Here is a 22,186-nt window from a genome sequence, read left to right on the forward strand (position 1 = left end):
CTACCAACACGGATGCTAGAAAATAAATTTCTGATGCCTCTTCTCTTTTTCTTTTTCTTTCTTTCTTTCTTCTTTCTTTCTTTCTTTCTTTCTTTCTTTCTTTCTTTCTTTCTTTCTTTCGTGATCTTTTTGAAATAAAGTCTTGCTATGTAGTTCAGGCTGGACTTGAACTCACTTTGTAGCCCGGGCTGGCCTCAAACTCTCAGTAACCCTTTGCCTCAGCCTCTACTCTCTTTTTCACAGTAGAAGCCAGAACTTTGACATTGTGCGAAGTGTATGGGCTCCTCCTTTCCTTTTTCTGGGGAATGTTTTTGGCTAAAATTCACTTCAAAAGAGAATTAAAGAATGAAGGATGAAACTCTAGCCACATCTCATAATGTCTGCATTTGGCATTACATGAGATCAAATCAATGTCCTCTTCTGAAAAGAATTAAGAAATTAAGGTTAAAATTTCTCAATCCATAACCTCATAATGTCTACATTTGGCATTACATGAGATCAAATCAATGTCCTCTTCTGAAAAGAATTAAGAAATTAATGTTAAAATTTCTCAATCCATAAGGTTAGAATAGCCTTTATTTTAATAACTGGAAGAGATGAAGATAGCCAGCTATCTCCATTGGATTTGCCTGCTTGGCTTTAGTTATAACCAGAGCAGATTTCTAGGCATGAAATATCCATGAAAAGGAATTAGATGACCCAGGAAAACTTTGCTGGAACTTGAAATAATGAGAAGACATATTAGCTACAATTTACTCAAATAAGCCAAACATTTTTGTCTTCTACCAAAGCCTTATAAAACATTTTCTCAAACAGGATTTGGAGGAAGAGGTAGCAGAAATGTTCTTTGAGGTGATCAAAGACTTCCCCGAGGTTCCATTTGGAGCGATAGAGATAAAAAATACCTTTAAACGTTTCCACGTGATCCTTGACAGTGTCCTGGTATTCAAAAAGGTAGGACTGTGACCTATTGGTTGTGGGGAGGTCTGTAGTTCTATTTGGGGAGTGTATAGGTTTTGGGTACAAACTGGGACTAGTTGACCTCTATGGACTCTCATTTTCCTGGTGCTTCTCTGACTGTTCTAGTCATTTGCTATTATAACCTCCAACTGCTCTTTTTCTTATTCTTATATCAGGGACTTTGCACTGAGCTCCATCCTCAGCATTTTTTATTTCTTATTTTGAGACAGGCTCTTGCTAAATTTCTAAGTTGCCCAAGTTGGGCTTGAGTTGGTGATTCTCCTGCCTCACCCTCCCAGAGTGCTAGGATGAGAGCTAGGTACCATCATGCCTGCTCTTCCTTCTTTCTTTAATCAGTAAATGAGGCTCACTGTGGCTCAGTCTCAAACACTTTTTTCCCTTCCCCATTTATCCTCAGCGAGCTCTGTCCATGACCCATGTCCCATACTCACCCATCTCCAGTCCTCATCTCTAGATCTTGATAGCAGCACCAGGTACATTCACATGGCTAAGCTCACAGTCACAATCTCCTCTCCAAGTCCTCTCACAGCATGATTGCTCCCTCAGTGGATGGCACCACCACCTCTCCCACCTAGATAAGCAAACCAGGAAACCTAGGTGACATCCTAGCGCTAGTTCCTCTCTGTCCCTCAAGAGCAATGCACAGCTCCAGTCCTATTGATTCTGTATCCAAAACACCCCTTGAATCTATCCACTTATCCCTACATCTACTGCAACCACCCTGGGTCAATTGTCCATCATCTCCTATAACCTATTGTGTTAACCATCTAACTCACTCTGGTCCTTTCGGTAGCAATCTTTCCAAAATTCAAATCTGGTGATCACATCCCTCCTCCTCTCTGAAAACACTGTAATATTTTTCTATTATTAGGTGAAAGACTGTAATCCTTAATGAGGTCCACAAGGCCTTTCATATCCTGAGTTCACTGAGTTTCATTCCTTCCTCTGTCTCCAGGATCTAGACCTCAGCTAGGCAGTATGACAGCCACTGGTCACATGTGACTACTTAAATCAAAATTAATTGAATTAAACTTTTGTTCCTCAGTCTCACTAACCACACTGTAAAGAGCACTGTAGCCAGATTGTATTAGATAATCAGACGTACAAAATGTTCTATCATCAAAAAGTTTTTGTTAAGTGGTCTAATACCAGGGTCTGGTTCCTGGAGCATGACTTATTTCTGCACCACACAAAGCCACCTCTTCCCATAGCTATTTCACTTGCATATATAACTGAGAGAGGTTAATGACTTTTCCAGTGTCACACATGGGACAGATGGAGTGACTTTCAGAGAAAGCCACCAACCTGTTTTTACCCTGGGCTCATGTAAACCACTGAGTCATTAAGTGGGGAAATAAAATAGTCTTGATTTATGTTTAGGTATAACAGAAGAGTCTAGAAATAGACCCCGACACATATAGAAACTTGCTGTGTGAGTAAGACGGTTCTTTAGCCCAATGGGGAAAATGTGTCATTGAACAAATGATATTAAGACAATTAGATAGTCAGGAGGGAAAAAAGGAAACTGAAAGTCTCCACACATCATATCACTAAATCAAATTTCAGACTGATTTTTAAATTTTTTATTTTAAAAAGAAAAAAGAAAAGAAAAAAAGCAAAAGAGATTAAAAACAACAAACCCCAAACAATAAAAAAAGAAAGAAATTTAAAGATGGTTGTTATATTGTACATTGTTATCTCTTTTCAAAGAAAGAAAGAGAAGAAAATTAAAAAAACAAAATAGAAAAACAAAAAAGGTAGAACAATACAGAATTAAAAAATAACATAAAATTGCTATTTGATACATTACACATTGTCATCTTAGAAATATTTGCCAAAGTCACAAAATCAAAGCACAAAAAGTGGCTAGACAAACATTGACAGTGCAAATGCTTCTGTTCAATGTTCCAACAGAAATTCAGTAATACGATCATCTATCTTACACACGGTACATACCGTTACATCCTTTAGAGAAGTTTCCTTCCCTTTCACTTTACAGACTGATCTTTGACCCAGGCCACTGCATGAAAGATCAGAAGACGCCATGGAAGAGTTGCTTTTGTTTTGTTTTGTTTTGTTTTCAGTATTGCTGATTGAACCCCAGGGTCTTATCACTGAGCTACATTCCCAGTCCTTTTCTTATTTTTTATTCGAGACAGGATCTCACAAAGTCAATAAATTGCCCAGGTTATGCTGGAAAGTTTGTTTTCTAGATTTGGGTAGGGAAGCCCCTTTATAAAGCAGGATAGAAACCCTGAAAAGAAAGTAATACTATATTTGAACTACATGAAAATTAAAACTTCTGCAGAATAAGTCCCATCACAATATCCAAAGCTAAACAGTAAACTTGGAAAATACATCTGAGAGAGGTTTGATATATTTTAATAGGTAAGAGTACAAACACTACAGTTAGATTTCCTGAGTGTCAACCCTGGTTCCTGGGCTGCCGCGTAGCTCGGTGGTGGAGCCCATGCTTGAGACCCTGAGTTCCATCCTCATCAACATTCGATAAAGGAATAAATACCTGGCTCCACCTCTCACAAATTTAAGAACCTTGGACAAGTCATTTCACTTCTCTGTGTCTCCCTTTTCTCATGTGTAAAGCCAGAGAAATAACAGACAGTTCAGTGGGATGTTACGAGGATTAAATAAATTGATGCAGTGACTGCAAAAGTGAGCACTCGAATTAGTTTTCATAGACTGTTATGGCCTGTGGGGTGCAGGGGACAAGTTTGGATGGAGGTGCCACGAGTGAAGATTAAGAGGAGATGGAGCAGAAAGGAAGTGACTGACAGCTGCGGCTTCTCATGCCTCTACATGACTTCCATGCTGGAAATCATGTCATGCCCTGGGTTAGTCCACAACCTCCTGCAAAACAGTTTCCAGACAAGATTAGACATGCAAAAGATATTTATTAGGGAAAATTCCTCAGAGGGAAAGCAAAGAGGTGGGGAAGACTCAGAGATCCATTAGATCAAAATGAAGGTGTGATCCTTTAGAAGGAAGGAAGGAAAGAAAGGAATGAGGGAAGGATAAGTGGGGAGAGGAGAAGGAAGAGGAGGAGGTTGCATGGAAGAGACTTGGTTGCCAGCGAAATGCTAAGAAAGTCCATTGCGGTTGCCTGTCTGAATCGTCTGAATCTCCTGGGAAAGGGTTTATCCTGGTGCTCCCAATGCCCTCGTCCACCGATTAGCAGTAGCTTGTGAGAGACTGCTCAGTCTCAGCAAGAGATTTCAGATCCCCACAGCCTGCCTGTCATTATAGATCTGAGGTTTTCACAGCTACCACACAGCTATATTCCACCCACAGGCTAGTCTGCTGAGTTATTCATATTCATTGAGTACCTGACTTACATGTTATACCTCCCACAATTCCTTGTTGTTTTTCTTTTATTGGAGGGCAAAATCATGCTATTTATATTTATTAACTCCCCTTGAATGTTTTTCTTCTTTTCCTCAAGGGGAAAGTTGTGACCCGTCAAGAGCTTATTAATGACAGTACCTACAAACAAGACCTCACCGAAGTCATAAGAAAGCACCTGCCAGATATTGTGATTGAATATAACACTGAGGTCAGTGGGCAAAATGTTCCCTGGAGAAGGTTAGGTGGGGTGGCTGTGTGCGCTTGGGATGACATGTTTTCCTTGTAATTTCAGAATAAGGATCTGATTTACGAAATGAAGCTCTTGAATCACATGCTGCTGTTTGTCTCCAGGAAGTTTGAGTTATACAGAGTCATAGTTCGGCATTATAAATTGGCCTCCAAGGAATTCCAGAACAAGGTTTGTAGAATGTGCCATTGCTCTTTGAGATTCTTAGATGGAGGCCAAAACATGCAGACTCTGAGGCCATTTGCATGCCTTGCTTATTATAAATCAATCCAGAAAGGGTTTACATCCATATTTGCATCTATATTTCATTTGCATGTTGATATTACTTACTATTTAATTTACACTTCATTTTTCTCTTCTTCTTTTGCCAAACCTATGATCCTTTGCTCATTTTTTTTCAATAAGTCTGCTATTGGAACATGGTGATTTGGCTGGTTTTTTGTTTTGATGAGCCACTTTTCACTACCAGTGGGTGACTGCAGTATGGTAGCTTTGGGCTCAGACATAAAGGGAAAGAAGATCATTCCTGCCAGTGATCAAGGAATATGAAAAGCCTGAAAATATAAAGCAGTGCAGATTATCTGGCAAGCAACTGCTGAGATGTTAGACTTTGAAATTACACAGACCTGAATTCATATTCTCTTACTGTTATAAGATATACTGTATTAAACAAGCTTCTTAATCTCTCAGCCACAATCTCTTCATGTAGGAAATGAAGAACTGCAATAAGAATTACAAAGTCTAGGCCAAGTGCGCTGGTGCACATCTGCAATCCTAGCACTCTGAGAGGCTGAGGCAGGAGTCTCACAAGTTTGACTCCAGGCTGGGGAATTTAGAGATTAAGCAAGATGCTCCCTCAAAATAAGAAATAAAAAAACATAAGGGCTGAGGATGTAACCTTGTGTGAAAGCCCTGAGTCCTATCTCCATTACTGAAAAGAAGAAGTGAAAGTCTGTATGATGTAAAGCATTGAGCAAACATACATTGCATAGTGCTTATCATTACCAACACCTCTGTCATTAGTAGAAACATGTCGGTTTCTTCTAGGCTCTGTGCCTATTCATGTCTTTCTGCCTGTCACCTGGACTATGGGAACTATTGACTTTTTTACTTTCTGTGTTTTAATAAGACATTAATAAAGGCAAGTTTTTTTATTTCCTAAAAATTTTTCTGAGATTAAACAAAACATTTAAAAACTTTAAACCTGAAAACAAACACAGGATAAAGCCACTAGAGTATGGGCATATTCATTGTTTATATTGCATCTCACCTCATTAGTTTCCAGAAAGTTGATTCCAACCACAAAGATGCCTCTTGTAAATATATTTCAATTTTATACCTTGTAATTTTGATGTAATTAAATTGGTGGAGATCTGTTTCCCCTCTGTTTTTTGTATGCTGTTGTGCTCAATATTTAGCCATATTTTCTTCAGGCTCCTTTTTTTTTTTAACTTTGAGTATCTAAATTCTTGCTGCCCTAATTGGGCTTCCCACATGCTATTGAGGCAGAGAGAAACTGTGGAACTAATACTGTTCTGATAGCCTTCACTCCTGTGTCTGTCTATATTTTTGTCCCTCAATATGGCGTGGAAAAGCAATACTTGTTTGAAGTCGGCCAGGATGACATAACCGACTCGCTTTGTCTTTCAAGGTCCTCTGAGGACCTAGGAGAGCTGGCATATTGTAGGAGCTTTATCTTGGATGGACGAATGACCTGAAAATATCTGACACTCTGGGGCCTATAAACTGTCTCCCCACTTCCACTCTTCTGTTCCACAACCAGGGTGATCCTTTATGTCACTCTCTGACTTCCTGTCCTTCACCAACTTCCTGTTACATTTAAACCAAACCCAAGCTCCTTTCTGGACCTCTCACCTCCCCTTTGGTAGCCTCTGACCTTACCTCCTAGGACTCTTTGCCTCATGGCGCTGAAGCCACGTGGCCTTTCCTGGTTTTTCTTGGGGCACTGGGCCTTTGTTGCTTTGCTGACAGGTCTTTGCAGTGCATAGTTCCTGCTCCACAGATGCCCATTCCCTGGCTTGTTTGTCACCCAGCTCTCGGCTAAAATGTCATCTTCCATTCTCCTCTGATCACCCTCACTTTACTGAGTCTCTACTTCCCTTCATCTGTGTACTCTATCCCATTGCCCTTTTCTGTTGTCTGATTGTCCTTCATTTCTGAATCATTTATTATCTGCTTTCACCAGTCTATGAAGGTGGAAATTTTGTCTGCTTTGGGCAGTGCTGTAGCCCCAGAGCTTAGTACAGTGTCTAGTGCATAGTGTTGTACCCCAAAACAAGGCCCCAAGATATTAATCACAATGGGGGGGCAAGACGTCTGTAAAAGAGTGCTTCATTTAAGCTGGTACCCAGCAGCACAGTGCAGATGGAATTTGCAAAGTTGTGCAACTGGGTCAGAATTTTGACAGATTTTTATAGCTCATTTATGATTAGCTCACTGATCATTAAGTACATAGCAATGAGAAACAGAAACAAGGTGGGCCTTTGTTCCCCTTTGCTTGAGGTCAGAGGCATTTCACAGTGAGTGGTTAGCCGATTCATAGCCCTTGGTCTGCCAGTTCCAGAAACATTTGTCTCTCACAAAGGGAACAATGGTTGACACAGCATTATTTGTCTCTTACAAAGGGAACAAAGGTTGACACAGCAAACAGGTTACTGGGTGAGGGACAATGCATACAGAACGGCATGATGATGTGGTCAGTTAGTCTATAACTATGTGGTTGGTGCGAGGTTACTAGGGTAATGAGCACAGAACAGAATATAATCCTACTAATAACTTTTTAACTATTTTTGCTAATAACTATCTTTTTAACTAACTATTTTAGTTTTTTAGCGTTTTAGTTACAACACATAGTAGTTACTCTATGAATGTTTATGATATGAATAATTGAATAAAGACATGGGTTTCCTTAGTAGAGTGATTTTTTTGTCATTTTTGAGATAGGGTGTCACTATGCAGTTCAGGCTGGCCTTGAGCTCATTTTGTAGCTAGGGCTGGTCTTAAACTTGCAACAATCCTTCCGCCTCAGCCTCCTCTGAGTGCTCGGATTACAAGCATGTGCCACCGTGCCCAGCTAGGAGAGTGATTTTGAATAGTAACAGGAATTGGCTGGAATTAAACATTTTCTATCTGCCCATCATGGAATAATACATTGTGCTGGTTAATTCTCACAATGCTTCAAGGTAGGTACCACTATAATCATGATTAAATAGATAAGGAACTGAGGCAAAGAATGAGGATAAAAGCTCAGAATTCTTGACTTCATAAAGTTGGGAGGATGTGCACAACATAAGATACTGTAGTCGGGCTGGCGGCTGCTGCCTGTGTTCTTGATGTTGGGTTGCACCTGCCATGCAGTCTGTACTCAGTCCTTCAGAGGGACTGAAGAGTCCCCGTATTTACATCACATTGGCATGCAGCTTCCTACTAACTTCTCTCCTTGGTAAAGGGTCCACAGAGACAACAGTTCTGTTTATTTTGGCAGATCCTTTTCATTGTGGTGGATGTGGAAGAACACAGAAACAAACACGTCTTGGAGTATTTCCAGGTCACAAAGGTCAATGTTCCATGTGTTCAAATCCTAAACTTGAGCTCTGACACCCGGTACAAGATGCCTTCTGATGAGATAACCTATGAAAACCTTGTAATGTTTGGCACCAGCTTCCTAAATAGAAATGCCAAGGTAAGCCTGTCCATAGACAAATTTTCTCCAGAATGTCAAAATCATTTTTCATGGAATTTGGTTGGCTTTAATCACCTGAATCAAGAGGCAACATAAAGGTCAACTTCATGGCTCAGGGTGAAGAAATTCTTCCTTATTTCTCTATTTTGAATTCATCCAAAATTTTAACTATCCTGAACTTGTAATCACATTAGGAATTCTTGACTTGTAAAGTGAATTTTGAAGAAGAAAGCAGGCATACCAGAAGGCCGACTTATCCTCTATTATCCTCTAGTGGTGTCCTGGGGAAGGTGTACTTGATCCAAGCGTAGATGCTTGCTTTGGGGAAGTCGAGGGGTTGGAACACAGACAGCAATCAGGATGTGGCCTCAAAGGCTTCAGGGACCTTCAGTGGGGTGAAGCTAGAGTGTGGTTTGTGCTGTTGAAAGGGAGGAGTGCCTCAGAAAGAGAATCATGTGACTCGTCATCACCAACTGTTTCTTTGCACAGCAGCTTCCCTGCTGGGGAAGGGAGGGTACATTATTTATTTTTAAACCAGGATAGAGGTTTGAGGAGTTTAAGAGAACAGTGGCATTCTTCAAGAATATTACGGAAAGACATGAGTAAATGGGGGATTTTCCAGAAAACCCTACATCTGTGGTCACCTTGTCTCTGCATATTTCCATGACCTCTTTCCCTTTTCTGGGGACACTGCCTTCCCCATAATCTCCTCAGTGGAAGCTTTACCTCTCTTATGTCCATTATCACAGGCTACATGGAAAGCTGGTGTCCTTCTTGCCACTTCCAAGGTCATTTCTTTGCCTTTCGTTTCAAACCTCAGATTCTGTAGCTCCCACACAACTGAACTTTAGATGACTTGTTGTACCCCTATTGCTGTCCTTTGAACACTTCCTCTTGGCCCTCTTGGGATGTAAGCTTCTGAATGCTGTCTTATCCTCTACCTCTCTTTTGTGCTCCAGAGCTGTCCACATCTGAGACCCTAAGCTCTTTCTCCAGTAGTTAGTGGCCCTAGACCTTCCTAATCACCTGCTCTCAGGGCTACAGCCTAGAGATGGAAGCCCCTCCAAACGCCTAATTTCAAGCTTGGTATCCTTTCAGTTCCCATCTCCAGTGAGCACGTTGCTATAGTTATTTATCCTTCCCCTGGCCTCCAATCTCCTGATCCCATTTCACCATCTCCTTAGCGTCTTTCTCTATGAGCTCAGGATTCATGGTTGCTCACTGTGGTAACACCACTATGCCCTCCACCTCTTCTATTCCCTATAGCACTCACCAGGCAAAATGTCATCTCTAGCGACCCCACATAACTTCCCTGTACTTTCAGGTCTATAGTGGGCAAAGAATATCACCACTAGCTCGAAGGACTTTGTGGAGGCACAAACCACACTGCCTACCAGACTCAGAACTATCCCAGCGTAGTTCTACAAAGTTTGTGACCACTGAGTCCGTTTATCTTCCTATCCCAATTTTACTTTCACTCTCTCATTTACCACCAAGAAAAGGGAAATCTGCATATTGACAATCTCCTCATTTGCTTCCTCTGAAGGAAACTATTAAGTCCTTTCCAAAGGCTAGGGTGAGGATAGAGAAAAAGCTAGCGAGCTTGGCAGAGGCCAAACAGCAAAGGCTTTATAAGCACATTAGAAATCTGGCATCTTAATAGCAGTGAGAAGACAGATTTCCATGGTGAATATAGAGCTCTGTTTGTAGAAAATAAAGATGTAGAGAATATTGGAGGGAACACAGGGAGGTAATTCCAGCGGTCCAGATGAGGGTCACCTGAACTAGGTGGTAACCCAATAAATAGGGAGAAGGGTATAGATTTAAGAGATATCCAGGAGGTGATTATAAAGAAAAGTGTGGTCTGAGATTTCCAACACATCCTCCATTTAGTGAGAGCTAAATTCATTCCTTCATTCATCCACAAAACATTTATTGAGTTATGTACAAGTAGCAGATACTCAATGATCAGAGAAGAAAAAAGTCCCTTATGACATTCCATTGAACATAGTTGAGACACAGTAATCAAGTAATCAGAAAAACAAATGAAAAAGGATAAAGTTCTGTGAGTAATATAAGGAAAATCATCCACTGTCTGGGAGAGTCAAGGGTATTTTCCTTGGTCATTTGGAAGGAACAATTTCCAGTTAACTAGACAAAGGCCGGGGAGATTGGAGGAGGCCTTCCAGACACAGAGGGCAGCATAAATGAAGTCCAGGGGTGGGAAAAAACTTAGTCCTTGGGGCCAAGTGAAACCCAACACGACTACAGAAAACAATGGGAAGAATGGTGATGAACTTGGAAATGCCAACAATAACCAGTGTAATAAAGGTATCCTAGGTCAAACAAAGATCTTGGTCTTGATTCTCAGAGTAATTGGGGCTATATTTTTTTTCCTCAACTCCTATAGTTAAGATGCAGAAGACATGAGCTTTGCTCTCACTTAAGAATCCTAAGATTGAGGTATTTGAGAGCTTTAATTCAAGCCAGGGCTTTTCCTCCTCTTCAGGTCTTTCTGACTGTAATCTTCCCTGGACAATCCAGGGCTGACCTCAAGTTCATGATCCATCTCTGCATTTCAGACTCTTCCCCGAAAGCTCTCATAAAAAGACAAAAGAAAGACTTTCATGGTTTCCCACCAGGGTAGAGTCCCAGTTTTGAGTACCTTTCTTGACACTTGTTAGATCTCTTGATTTTACTTCCTAGAAACATCAACCCAGTGAAGAGATTCCACAATATTGGGACCAAGGTCTGGTTAAGCAGCTCGTGGGGAAGAACTTCAACATAGTTGTCTTTGACAAGGAAAGGGATGTGTTTGTGATGTTCTGTAAGTACTTCCGTAGAGGTAAGGGGAGAGTGAGGGGAGACCAAGGGCTCCAACATTGTTTTTCAAAGGTTACTGCTGAATTCTTGGGCACTGCAGTCTCCAATGCCCATCAGTGCAGCAGCACCAACATAAGGGTGGTCTGCAGACATCCACAGAGCTTGAATCAAGATGCTGTGAGCACTCCTGTAATTCCATCACTCTTGAAGGCTGTGACAGGAGAGTTGCAAGTTAGAGCCTAGTCTAGTCTGGGCAAGTAAGAGCCTGTCTCAAAATTTTAAAAATTTTAAAAAAGGGCAAAGGAAATAGCTCAGTGTGAAAGCCCTGGGTTCAACTCCTATAACTGAAAAAAAAAAGATGTGATAAGCTACAATGCAACTCTATCCTCTGAAATCTAATTCTTGAAACTTACAAAATGCTTTCTATATAGTCCAGGCCTGTAGCTCTCTGTAACAATATTAATATTATTAATGCCCATAGCTTAACTGTTTGGATGCCTCATGCCAAACCACTCTTTGCCTCATTTGACCTTTAGACATGCTTTTGGAAGTAGTTATTATCTCTCACATTTGAAGAGGACTAAATAGAGTCCAGGGAGGTGGAGGAATTTCTCCAGTAACACACAGATAGTAAGTGTTGGAGCTGGAGTTTGAATGCAGTCTGAGTCACTCTGCTGTCCAAAACATCCCTGCTTTTGGATTCTGTATGACTTAACAATGGCCCATTTTGGGACAGAGACCCAAACTTTTCACTTAAGGAATTTAGCAAAGTTTCTGGCATATTATAAACACTTGGTAAATGACAACTATTACTGTTGTTTTTTATTCCTGTCATAATTATTTCTAGTGTTTACTTAAGAACTTTTATCCTTCCCACAGTCTCTGGTTCACACATGAGAACCAAAGCCCAATGCCGCCTGTCTCACTGTGGGTTGCAGGAGAAGGGGCTCTGAAGTTGCTTCAGGCATTTATTTTAACAGACAGTGTTGTCAGTCAATGAGTCCTAGTAGTGAACCAGGCAAGATTTGGGTATGAAGTGATAGTCACAAGCCTGTGAAGAAGATATGAGCCATTTCCACAGTACAAGTCAGGGAGCCCAGATTCAGAGAGGGTCTTTCTCCTATCCTAAGTCATCAGTGAGTACTGAGGCAAAAAGTTCAGTGACAGCTCTGTGCTTTTACTGGATTGATTGCATCTTACAGGCCTTTTACAGTCTCACTCAGAAGGACTCTTGTCTACAGAGGGAGTGTCCTGTATTAAATCTAGCAGACTCTTGTCTGAGATCCGGGCAGGTGAATCACTGCAATCTGCTGGCTTTATGTGAAGGATTGGGCACAGCCTTTTTGTATGTCCTTGAAACCAGGAGTTCAGAGAACATCCATGTGGTTCTGATAAAAAGTAAAAGTAACCTCATTTTCTTGGAAGCAGGACTGTCAAACTGGGCCCTGGAGTTGTAGCCATTGCATTTCTTCTGGTTGCACCCGGGACCTGCTGGAGTCTAGGGTCCCTGGAGTGCTGTTGGCAGGAGAGAAGTCATGGAGGCATTTGGATTGTAAATGGGCAGGGCGCTGTGCACAGGTAGAGTGTGGGGCATTGAGGCCATGACCTGCACAGAGGCAGAGACTGAGCTGGTTTCCTTGGGTTGGAAGCTGCTGGATGCCAGGAGCCTGCACTCAAAGAGCCAAGAATGGTCCCCAAGAAAGTAGTACTGTGGCCCCTATCCAGGAGGAGCTATGTGCCGTATTTTCAGGCATACCTGTTTACTTGTTGGGCATGTTCTCCTCCAAGGGACTGAAATGTTTTATCATTTTATGTTATGTTGCATTTGTAGTATGATGGTAACAAGTCAAAGCACTTTCTTGTCTTCAAATCTTATTTCAAATCTTATCTTCAAACCTTATTTCATCAATCACTGGATAACCTGGGACAAGTAGGTTAACCTTCACTGGAAATCCCCTGGGGCAAGTAGCTTAGCTTCCATTGGAAAGCCCCTGGCTTCTCTCTTCTCTCTGTCTGTCTCTGTCTCTGTCTCTGTCTCTCTCTCTCTCACACACAGTAATCAAGGTTTATGAGGGATTAGATTTAATACCGGACACAAAATTTATAGGACTATTTTATAATATTCACCCCAAAAGTCCAGTGCAGAAGAGTACAAGAGATCTGTCCACACACTAGAGACCCAAAGAATCTAGCTGAGGACCCCATGACAATGTCCTCCATAAGTCCAGCTGGAGCCCTAGAGCCGATGACAATGTCTCATACAAATGTATATCAAGGATCTGCACTGAGAAGGCCCAAAAGTCAATGGTGGAAGCTAGAAAGTCTCTGCCACTGATAAGAAGGATCTGTGCCACCAGGCTGAGGGATTTGCACTGAAGCCAGGAAGTGACTTTCAAGGTAAGAACCAGACTCCTCTGAAGAGAATTACAGCATGCTCAGCGACAGTGAGGCCCCAAGCTCTTCTGACAATTAGAACCCCTGAGTTTGCATCAGGAAAGCCCATATGACCTACTTCTTCTCCAGGAGAATCAACAGCACACCATTTTCCCATCCAGTTCTCATTTTACGCTGTTGGCAACAATACTCATGTAGGCCTTCTGATTCAGCTTAGCTGAGTGTTACAAGATGACCATTAGTTCACACACACACACACACACACACACACAGTCACGTTCTTTCTCCATCTCTTAAACTACTGGAGATTGAACCCAGGGGCTTTGTACTGAACTACATCCCCAGTCTTTTTTGGTATGTATTTTAAGATCGAGTCTTGCTAAGTTGTTGAGTGGACTTGAATTTAGGAATACTTCTGCCTCAGCCTCCTAGAGTTCTGGAATTACAAGCATGTGCCAACATGCTCAGCTTTCTTTCTAGTTTACTTAATAGTGAGCATGAACTATGTCTAAAGTGTAAAAATCACCTAATATATGAATAAAGTGAGTGTAATTTGCAAAGCAACCATATCATAAGGACACAGGGATGGTGCTTATGGAATTGGCTCTCAGAGTCTCCTGAGCAAGACCCTTCTCTTCTAGACGCACCCTGGTCTAAGAAGTGTATTGTGCTATTCCCACTGCTGGAGGAGTTGGGCAGGAAGTATCAAAACCACTCCACAGTTACCATTGCCAAGATTGACATCACAGCCAATGACATCCAGCTGATAAACCCAGACAAGTACCCATTCTTCAGACTTTTCCCTACCAACTCTGAACAGGTGGGAAGCTCTTGGGTTTCACAATTAAAAACATTGTGATATTATCATAGGGTATTTGATTTTACCTATCACAAGTTCTGTCTTCTACCAAGATAGCTTCATTCTCAGCTCTAGTCTGCTGAATGTGCTCCTGTACAAGTTTAAAGAGAATTTTTCAGTCGCTTCCATTTAAGTGCTTAGACTCAATGTACATAATTGTGCATAATTTAGGTTAATCATGCATTCTTGAGCCAAGCTTTTTGGCCAAGTGGATGTGGAATTTTTGACTGGTCTTGGGTTGTGTGGTTCCCTCTAGAGAGGGAGCTCCCCTATTTACATGGAGTGAGGTGGGGGCAACATCCCTAGTAAGACTGGGGAAAGGGAAAATGAGAGGTAGAGATAATCACACACCTCACACCTTGGGATTAAAGTTATTTACCAACCCACCATTGTGATGGAACATACCCTCCAGGCCACTTTGGCATGGAGAGGACAGTGTCAACCGAAGAGGCATAAACCAAAGTCCTTATTCCTGAGAAAAATGTCAGTGAGCATGAGGGAAAAATGATCACAGCACATGGGTCCAACTCTAAATACAATTGAAATAGAGGGGAAGGGCAAGTTTTGGCAGATATGATTAAGTCTTCATGTACCCCGAGACTCTGTAGAATGGAAAGTATTTAAATCAAGATTCAAAGAGTGGCTTTGAAGCATAGGCAGAAAATGGAGTGCAAACAAGACGGGAGCAGAAGGAGGGCCATAGCACTGTGAGGACACCAGCCGCCCTGGCCAGGAGATGTGCTGTGGATAAGTCGTGGTCATTGGAAATTATCTGATAAACGAATTTAGACAACCAAGTGAGCAATACATAGTTTCTCAACATTTCCAAGACCAAAAGTGAAAGGGAAACTTGAAAACTGAGCATCAACCATGTGCGAGGTTTTATAAAGGAACAACCCTTTGGCATGGATACAGTGGTTTGGGTGCTGTGGTTCAGCTACTTGGGAAATTGAGGCAGGAAGATCGCTTCAGCCCAGAAATTCAAAGGCAGCCTGAGAAACATATGGAGATGCCATCTCAAACATATATACACACATTCATATTATAGTATTGTAGTACTATATATAATAATGATAATAATAATAGCAAAACTATATAGTACTACTGTTAGCTGAGCCCTGTTTTAGGTTCTTTTGATGTATTAGTTTGTTTCATGTTTATAATAACACCGTAACATAGGTGTTACCTGTATATACAAACAAGGAAACTGAATCAGAGAGGTTTCTTAAGCAAGTCATACTGAGGACATAACACAGTATGTGCTAAAGCCTGGTGGGTGGCTATAGAATCCGTGTACAGACCCACAACACTGCAATCCTATGATGGGAAAATATTTAATATTCTTATTTTACACTCATGGAAATGAGACTCAGACATAATCTGCCCAAAATATGCAGATGGCTAATAGGATAATCCCTTGAATGTCTCTGGCCCTCTTTTACTCATTACCTGGGTTGATCTTCACTGCAATCTATGAGTGATTTGCAAGAAGAGGCTCCTGCCCTAATCATGCTGTTTTCTTGCTAGGCTGTACCATATACAGGAGAACACACCGTGAATGGCATTTCTGATTTCCTGGAAAGCCAAGTCAAGATGAGGATTGAAAATGAGGATGAGGTAAGGGGCAAAGGCACTACGCTAAACTATTCTCTCCCTCACTTAATTGCCAGGCACTCAATGCCTGGAAACACATGTGCCAAGAGCTCCATAAGCTCATGGTGTCGGGAGACTGTTGAGAATGATGGGCAGCTATTCAGTTTGTGTGGCTTTACTAGAAACTTTTATTTCCAGGACATTTACAAAGAAGCAGAAATGGCAGACTTTAGAAATGCCAAGAAGGGCAAGGTTCCAAAATTACAGCCAGCTCCTAAGGCTCTCGTCTCTTGGACCACTTTCCTGAGCTGGCAGCCAGATTTCTTGATAGGATTCTGCCCTCTCCTGATGGGTGGGACCACAATCCTTTCTTCCCCCTAACTATGTCCCAGTGAGACCATATTCTGGAAGGTACTATCTCGGTTTCTGCAACAAGTGTGAAAGACACGACTCTAATTGACAATGGGAATTTATCCCACACAACTGGTAGAAGAACATCAGACATGGATAGATCCAAGTTCAAATTTGCTTTCTGTCTTCTCATCTCTGATTTCTTCTATGTACCTTCATTCTAAGGCAACTATTTCCTCGTAGAGGGTTAAAGATCACCCCCAAAGCTCCAAACAAATGTCCTCTTGGCTAAGAAAACACCATTACTTAGTATCTTAGTACGTGTCTTGGGTGAGGGCCTCATTAGCTGAGCCTGGACCACCTGTCCAATCCTGAAGTTAGGAGTTGGGTGGCCATACCTGTGGATTTAGAGTAAGATAAAGGCGACTCCCCAAAGATCCTCTTATGACAAGGCAAAGGTAGACCTTTTGTATCTGTGAGGATGCTCAAGCCAAAGATTGATTCTAAGTGCGTTGAGAGAGCATTGATGGTTACAATCACAATTATCAATTAATTTCTTTACCTTCTTTCCCCTCCCTCTCTTCTTTCCATCTTTTCTTTAATAGCTATTGTTCATTGAGAAAAACGAAATGATAGAAGAGGAAGTATTAGCTGAAGAAAAGGAAAGAATTTACACAGAGCCAGAACTACCTGGGCAGCAGTTGCCTGAGCAGCAGTTCCCCAAGCTGGAGAACATGACGGAAGTGAAGGTGCCAGTGGAGGAGCTGCCCACACTGCAGAACGTGACCACACTGGAAGTGCCTGTGCAGGAGCCACCCGAGCAGGAGGGTGCCACAAAGGCGGAGGCTCCGGTGGGACAGAAGAAAAGGCCTGAGAAGAAGGACAAGGTAGTTAAGCCAAAAAGACGTCCAAGACAAGAAAAGAAATTCAAAATCAAAGAAGAACTTTAACTTCTCCCAGGCCAAGAGGGAAGGGGCCCAGTTTCGGGTCCTGACATAATTTTTGAGGGGATCTGTTCCAATAATCTTATCTCTCATTGTGGTAGGTAGGTGGGAGCTGGGGAATAAATCCCCTGAATGTCTTTGGTCCTGTTTTACTCATTACTTCTTTTTCCAGTGGGTGCTGCATAGCAGAGCTATCTGGCCTGGAATTCAGCAACATCTGCAGGGCCAGTCACAACAGTGCCATGTGATGAGTCTTTACACACTCATTCATCTAATTATGCAGCATCATAGGAGAATGGGTTCTTTATCCCCTTTGCAGATGAGGAAACTGAGGCACCAAGAGGTAAAGCAACTAGTCAGGGACCTCCTGCTAGAAAGGTATTCAGCTAGATCCCACACAATCGCACTCTAAAGGTTGTGTGCTTGACCACTGGTGTGCTTGATCACTGTGGGTATCACCACCTACCAGGCTAAGGGTGAGTCCCAGAGTTCATCTAAAGGGAGTGAACTGATTGTCTAATGCTGACTTTTGGTATGATGAGAAAGAGATCCATCTCCAAAGCTGTCCCTAGACTTCCACATTCCAGTGAATGACCCACTCATTCAAGTAATCATGCCGGAGTCATCCTCTATGGCCTTTCCTTTCACAACTATAAATGAGGCTGCTAGCTCACATGACTTTACCCACTTCCCTCCATCTCCACTGACAGCCACCCATCATTTTGCAGCTACAGAAGCCTCATAATTGAGCTCTCTCCTGCCACTTTACATTGCCCCTTGACCCCACAAGAACACTCTATACTTATACAATTGCTCGAGGAATCTTTTAAAATGCCATAGCTATGACAGCTTACACCCTTATCCTGTTTCAATCTTAAGTGGCATCTTTACTGCTTTTAAGTCAAAATTCAGTCTGCTTATCATGTGTGCAAGTTTCTGAAATGCCTAGTCCTGCAGGTCTCGTCTCTTCCTTCTCTCATCTTCTGCACTCTACAACACTTCTTGTCTGTTTGAACAAACCAAATGCTCTCTGTCCTCCTGACTGTTTCCTCTGCCTAAATGCCCCCCCTTTAGAGTAAACTCAACCAGATATTCACACAGTTGTGTGTTTCATCTTTCAGATCTCAGTTCAAATGTTACCACCTCCAAGAGGCTCTCCTGGATACTAATATTTAAAAGCATCTTATTATGTTGTTATGCAATTGTATATTGCCTGGTTCCTCCACTATCTGTTTTCTTTCTTAGTGTGTTTCTAATGGCTAGGATCCTGGTTGGTGTGCAGTAGAGGCTCAATAATGTCCATGGACCAAATGAAATATCAGGCAGCATCCTCTCTTACAGATGCATGGCTTCATGATCCTCCCAAGAAGAAGCAGTAAGGGCCATGTCCCCAGATCCACACTAGACTTAGCATTAGGTTTCTAATGTTGCTCTGACAAATTAACATGAATTTTGTTACTTCAAACAACACATTTGTTGGTAAAATTCTGGAGGGCAGGAAGCAAAAATCAATGTCACTGGCTAAATTCAAGGTGTCACTGGGGTTGCTTTCTTCTACAAGAATGTCCTTTTCTGGCTCCTAGGGACTGCCTGTGTTCCTTGGCTTGTAGTTCCTTCCTGGACTCACTCTGAGCTTTGGCTTCCTCTCTGACTCTGGCTCTCCCTGCACATCCTTCTTATAAGCACCATCGTGGCTGCATCCACTTTGCCTGGATAACCTCTCCATCTCCAGATCCTCAGTTTAGTCACAACTGGAGTCCCCTTTGTCGAGGAAGTCAATGTTTACAGGTTCGAGGGATTAGGAGGTAGACATATTTGAGAGTCATTAGTCATCCTGCCATACATGGCTGATTTGTGTCATTTATTCCAGCAGTTAATAATAGGACTTCTCAAGAAAAAGAGGAAGGGTTATCACTTTAGCTACTGTGGTCCCGTGAAACTCTGGGTCACTCTGCTTTCCACCTCTCACATAAGGCAAAAACTGTGCATTTTTCAACCTCCAGAGCCAGTTCCCATGCTACACCCCCAAAACCTGACCTGTCCACATCCAGATGAAGCAAGGAACAGCCTGGGGCCCTGGAATGTTCTGGCACCAAATGCCCACACACAGCAGGTGTTAATATTTAAGACATAATGTGAGACTCACCTGCTTTCACCTCATAACCACGTGGCCGTATATTGGACAAAGGGTCCCAGGAAGCTGCTGAGGCTAAATCACATGGAAAGGAGTCCGTCAAAAGCCACTAGCCTGAGGGCATGTGTGTTACCTGTGAACCATGGAATGTGACCAGAACCTCAGAGTCAGGGGGCAGCAGTGTAGACAGATGGCGCAGGTGATCCTTTCTGTTGAAAAGTCTTCTCCAACTCGTTTTTTTGCCCCTTTCTAACTCAGCAGCCTCTCAGTCTAACTCCTTGGATTGTCTGATCAGTTTGTTATAACTGTCCATCTCTTAGCTGCATTTTCAAATCACTTGCTATTCTAAGGCCCTTTCATGGCTGAACATGAAAAGTTCTTGATCCTCCAAGGAGTACAGTGCATCATAGGGGTGACTCTGAGTGAGATCTGGGTTTCATTCCAGAGTTAGCACTAACTAGCTGCTTAAACTTGGGAAAGTCACTCAGCCTTTCTGAACTTCAGTCTTTTCTATAACATCAGTGTCTGTGTGTCATTGGTTGAGCCAATGGATGTTAAACCAGAGCCTGACACAAGAGAAGCACTCAGTAAAAGATGAGTAAGTAAATGAAGATTAAAATTAAGTCTCCCACACCTGTTTGAGGTGTTTCAAAAGATTAAGTAATTGTTGTTTGTATTTATTGAGCACTGCCCTGGAAGTTAAAGTGTTGGTCGTCTTTGGCAATGTGGTCATCTCTGATGGTCTTGATGAGCACTGTCCATGGAAATGGCCTTTCAGAAACTTTATTGGAGAAAGTTGAAGAGAGCACAGGGCAAGTTTCCTGGAAAGTTGGCTACAGAAAATAATAGGACAGGAAACAGTCTATTCAAAGGAACACATTCTTAGAAGTGGTGGGCAGATGAGGAAGAGTAGAGGATGGAGAAGGAGAAAATGCCACTGGAGCACTCGGGAAGAGTGAGGCCTTTCACGGCGAGGACTAATGAGAGGGACGCAGGTACACTGAGGGGAGGAGGGCACCACTGCTCAGTGACTCTACTGAAGAGGACCAGAAAGTTATCAAGTGTCTGTGGCTAGTGAGAAGGTGGGAAGAAACGAGTGAGACAGTGACCCACTAGAGAGACACTGCAGGACAATGCAGCTGGGCAGGGTGAAGATGATATTGTCTTTAAGTGTAGGCTCTTATGATTCAGGCAGTCAAGGCCAATGGGGCAGGAGGACACTGATGTTGAAAAGATAGATGCTACAGATCCCAAGAGAAGGGATCCACCATAGACAATAAGGGAATGGGGCCCAGGCACTTGGGAAAGCACCCAGGGGTTGGGAAGCAAAGGGAGGAAGGGGGAAGGTGGGCAAAGGCCTTCACTGTGGTTTTTATAGGGAGCGATGGGAAGGCAGGGTGAGCAAGCTTAGGACTGGCCAACTCCTATTGTAGGCTCAGGGTCACAAAAGTTGGGCTCAGTTTCCAGGCTCGAGGTGGGCCCTTAGTTAGCATGGTCGGAATAAGGGCTTGTGGTCTGCTGTGAAAGGCCACCAGAAGCAGGTGCTCTAGTGTGGGCTCTGGAGTGGCTGGTTTGTGTGTGAAAGTCTTGTTACTCTCAGCAAGATGTGTGGCATCAAATGCAGAAACCAGAATGCAGCCTTGTTGATGGGCTCCAGTCCAAACTCTTCACTCTCCCATCCAAGGCTTTTGCCTGCTTTACTCAAGAAGCCAGAAGCAGTTACCTCCTTCAAATCCCTTACATTTACCACACTCTAGAGTCTAGAGGCAACCTCATGAGAAAGGCACGGACACAAGCATCTAATTCCAGGAAGGAGAAGAAATGATAGACCCTAAAGGTATGATAGCATCTTTTTTCATGAAATAATTGCAGAAGTCAACAACAGTGAGATACTCCTCAATTATTATTGCTACTACTACTATTTGTTAGTACTGGGGATTGAACCAAGGTCCTTTTCACTGAGCAACGTCACCAGCCACTTATTTATTTATACAAGGCCTTGTAAACTCACTCATTAAGCAGCCCACACTGAGCTCACACTTGTGATCCTCCTCCTTCAGCCCCCTAGAGTGCTAGGATTTCAGGCCGGAGTCACCACGCCTGGGCCCCATTTAACTTTTTGGCCAAAATGGAAAGTTGCCCAAGATTAAAGAAGCAGTGGTCAGAGCTGCTAAGCACTGTGGGTGGGACAGTAAGCTAATTTTTAAGTCTCTCTGAGGTGGTGTTTGGGATGAAGTACCAGCATTCTTTTTTCCAGAAATTTTCACTCCTGTGAAATTACCCTAAGAAGATTGCCAAGAATATGCATGGGAAAGAATGGAAAAGGTTGTCCCCAAATTCAAGTGGTGGTCACGGCATGTTTCCTGCTGGAGTTCATGTTCTTGTTCAGCCCAAATTCACACACTCGAGTTTTCTCAACCTGGTCTCTGCTGTGTGGCTTTCCACACAGGCTCTGTGGTTCCCCTCTCTGTTACTGTTCTGCAGACAGCGTCTGCAGAACTGCCGCAGATGAAGTCACCTCCGTGAGCCTTTCCCTGCACCACTGGCACAGAACTCTTGGCCGATGGGGTCGGGCTGATTCCGAAGTCAGTGAGCTTTTACAGTGATTCCATGTCCTAAGGGGTCTCCCTCGCTGAACCTCAGATTTCCTGTTCACAGTGTGGGTCAGGTCCCAGCATAAATGACTTGTCTTCTTGTTCAGATTTTCAGCAGCTCTCAGATCCTCTCTTGTTTACAACTGGACCCAAGGGAGGGGACAGTGTGGGGAGGGCTGGATGTTTCAGAAGGGTGCCCT

At 42.7% G+C, this 22,186-nt stretch overlaps 1 protein-coding gene across 6 annotated transcripts in view; it reads left to right on the top strand.

The window, feature by feature from the left end:
- Nucleotides 1-17,395, top strand: part of Pdilt (protein disulfide isomerase like, testis expressed) — a 43,275-nt gene extending 25,880 nt beyond the window's left edge. For 5 of the 6 annotated variants that reach the window (XM_063226577.1, XM_063226578.1, XM_063226576.1 and 2 more), the window contains 8 exons: nt 817-954; nt 4,442-4,552; nt 4,637-4,762; nt 8,097-8,294; nt 11,001-11,121; nt 14,153-14,331; nt 15,898-15,987; nt 16,920-17,395. In XM_063226577.1, the coding sequence (XP_063082647.1) occupies nt 817-954; nt 4,442-4,552; nt 4,637-4,762; nt 8,097-8,294; nt 11,001-11,121; nt 14,153-14,331; nt 15,898-15,987; nt 16,920-17,264 (1,308 nt within the window). In that variant the 3' untranslated portion in view covers nt 17,265-17,395. The remainder of the gene's footprint in view (nt 1-816; nt 955-4,441; nt 4,553-4,636; nt 4,763-8,096; nt 8,295-11,000; nt 11,122-14,152; nt 14,332-15,897; nt 15,988-16,919) is intronic. The other variant, XM_063226580.1, reaches the window with a different exon arrangement.
- The last annotated feature ends 4,791 nt before the right edge of the window (nt 17,396-22,186 follow it).

Source organism: Cavia porcellus, unplaced genomic scaffold, assembly GCF_034190915.1.
Source record: "Cavia porcellus strain 051 isolate PalLab524CR breed Dunkin Hartley unplaced genomic scaffold, mCavPor4.1 scaffold_16, whole genome shotgun sequence".
NCBI lineage: Eukaryota > Metazoa > Chordata > Mammalia > Rodentia > Caviidae > Cavia > Cavia porcellus.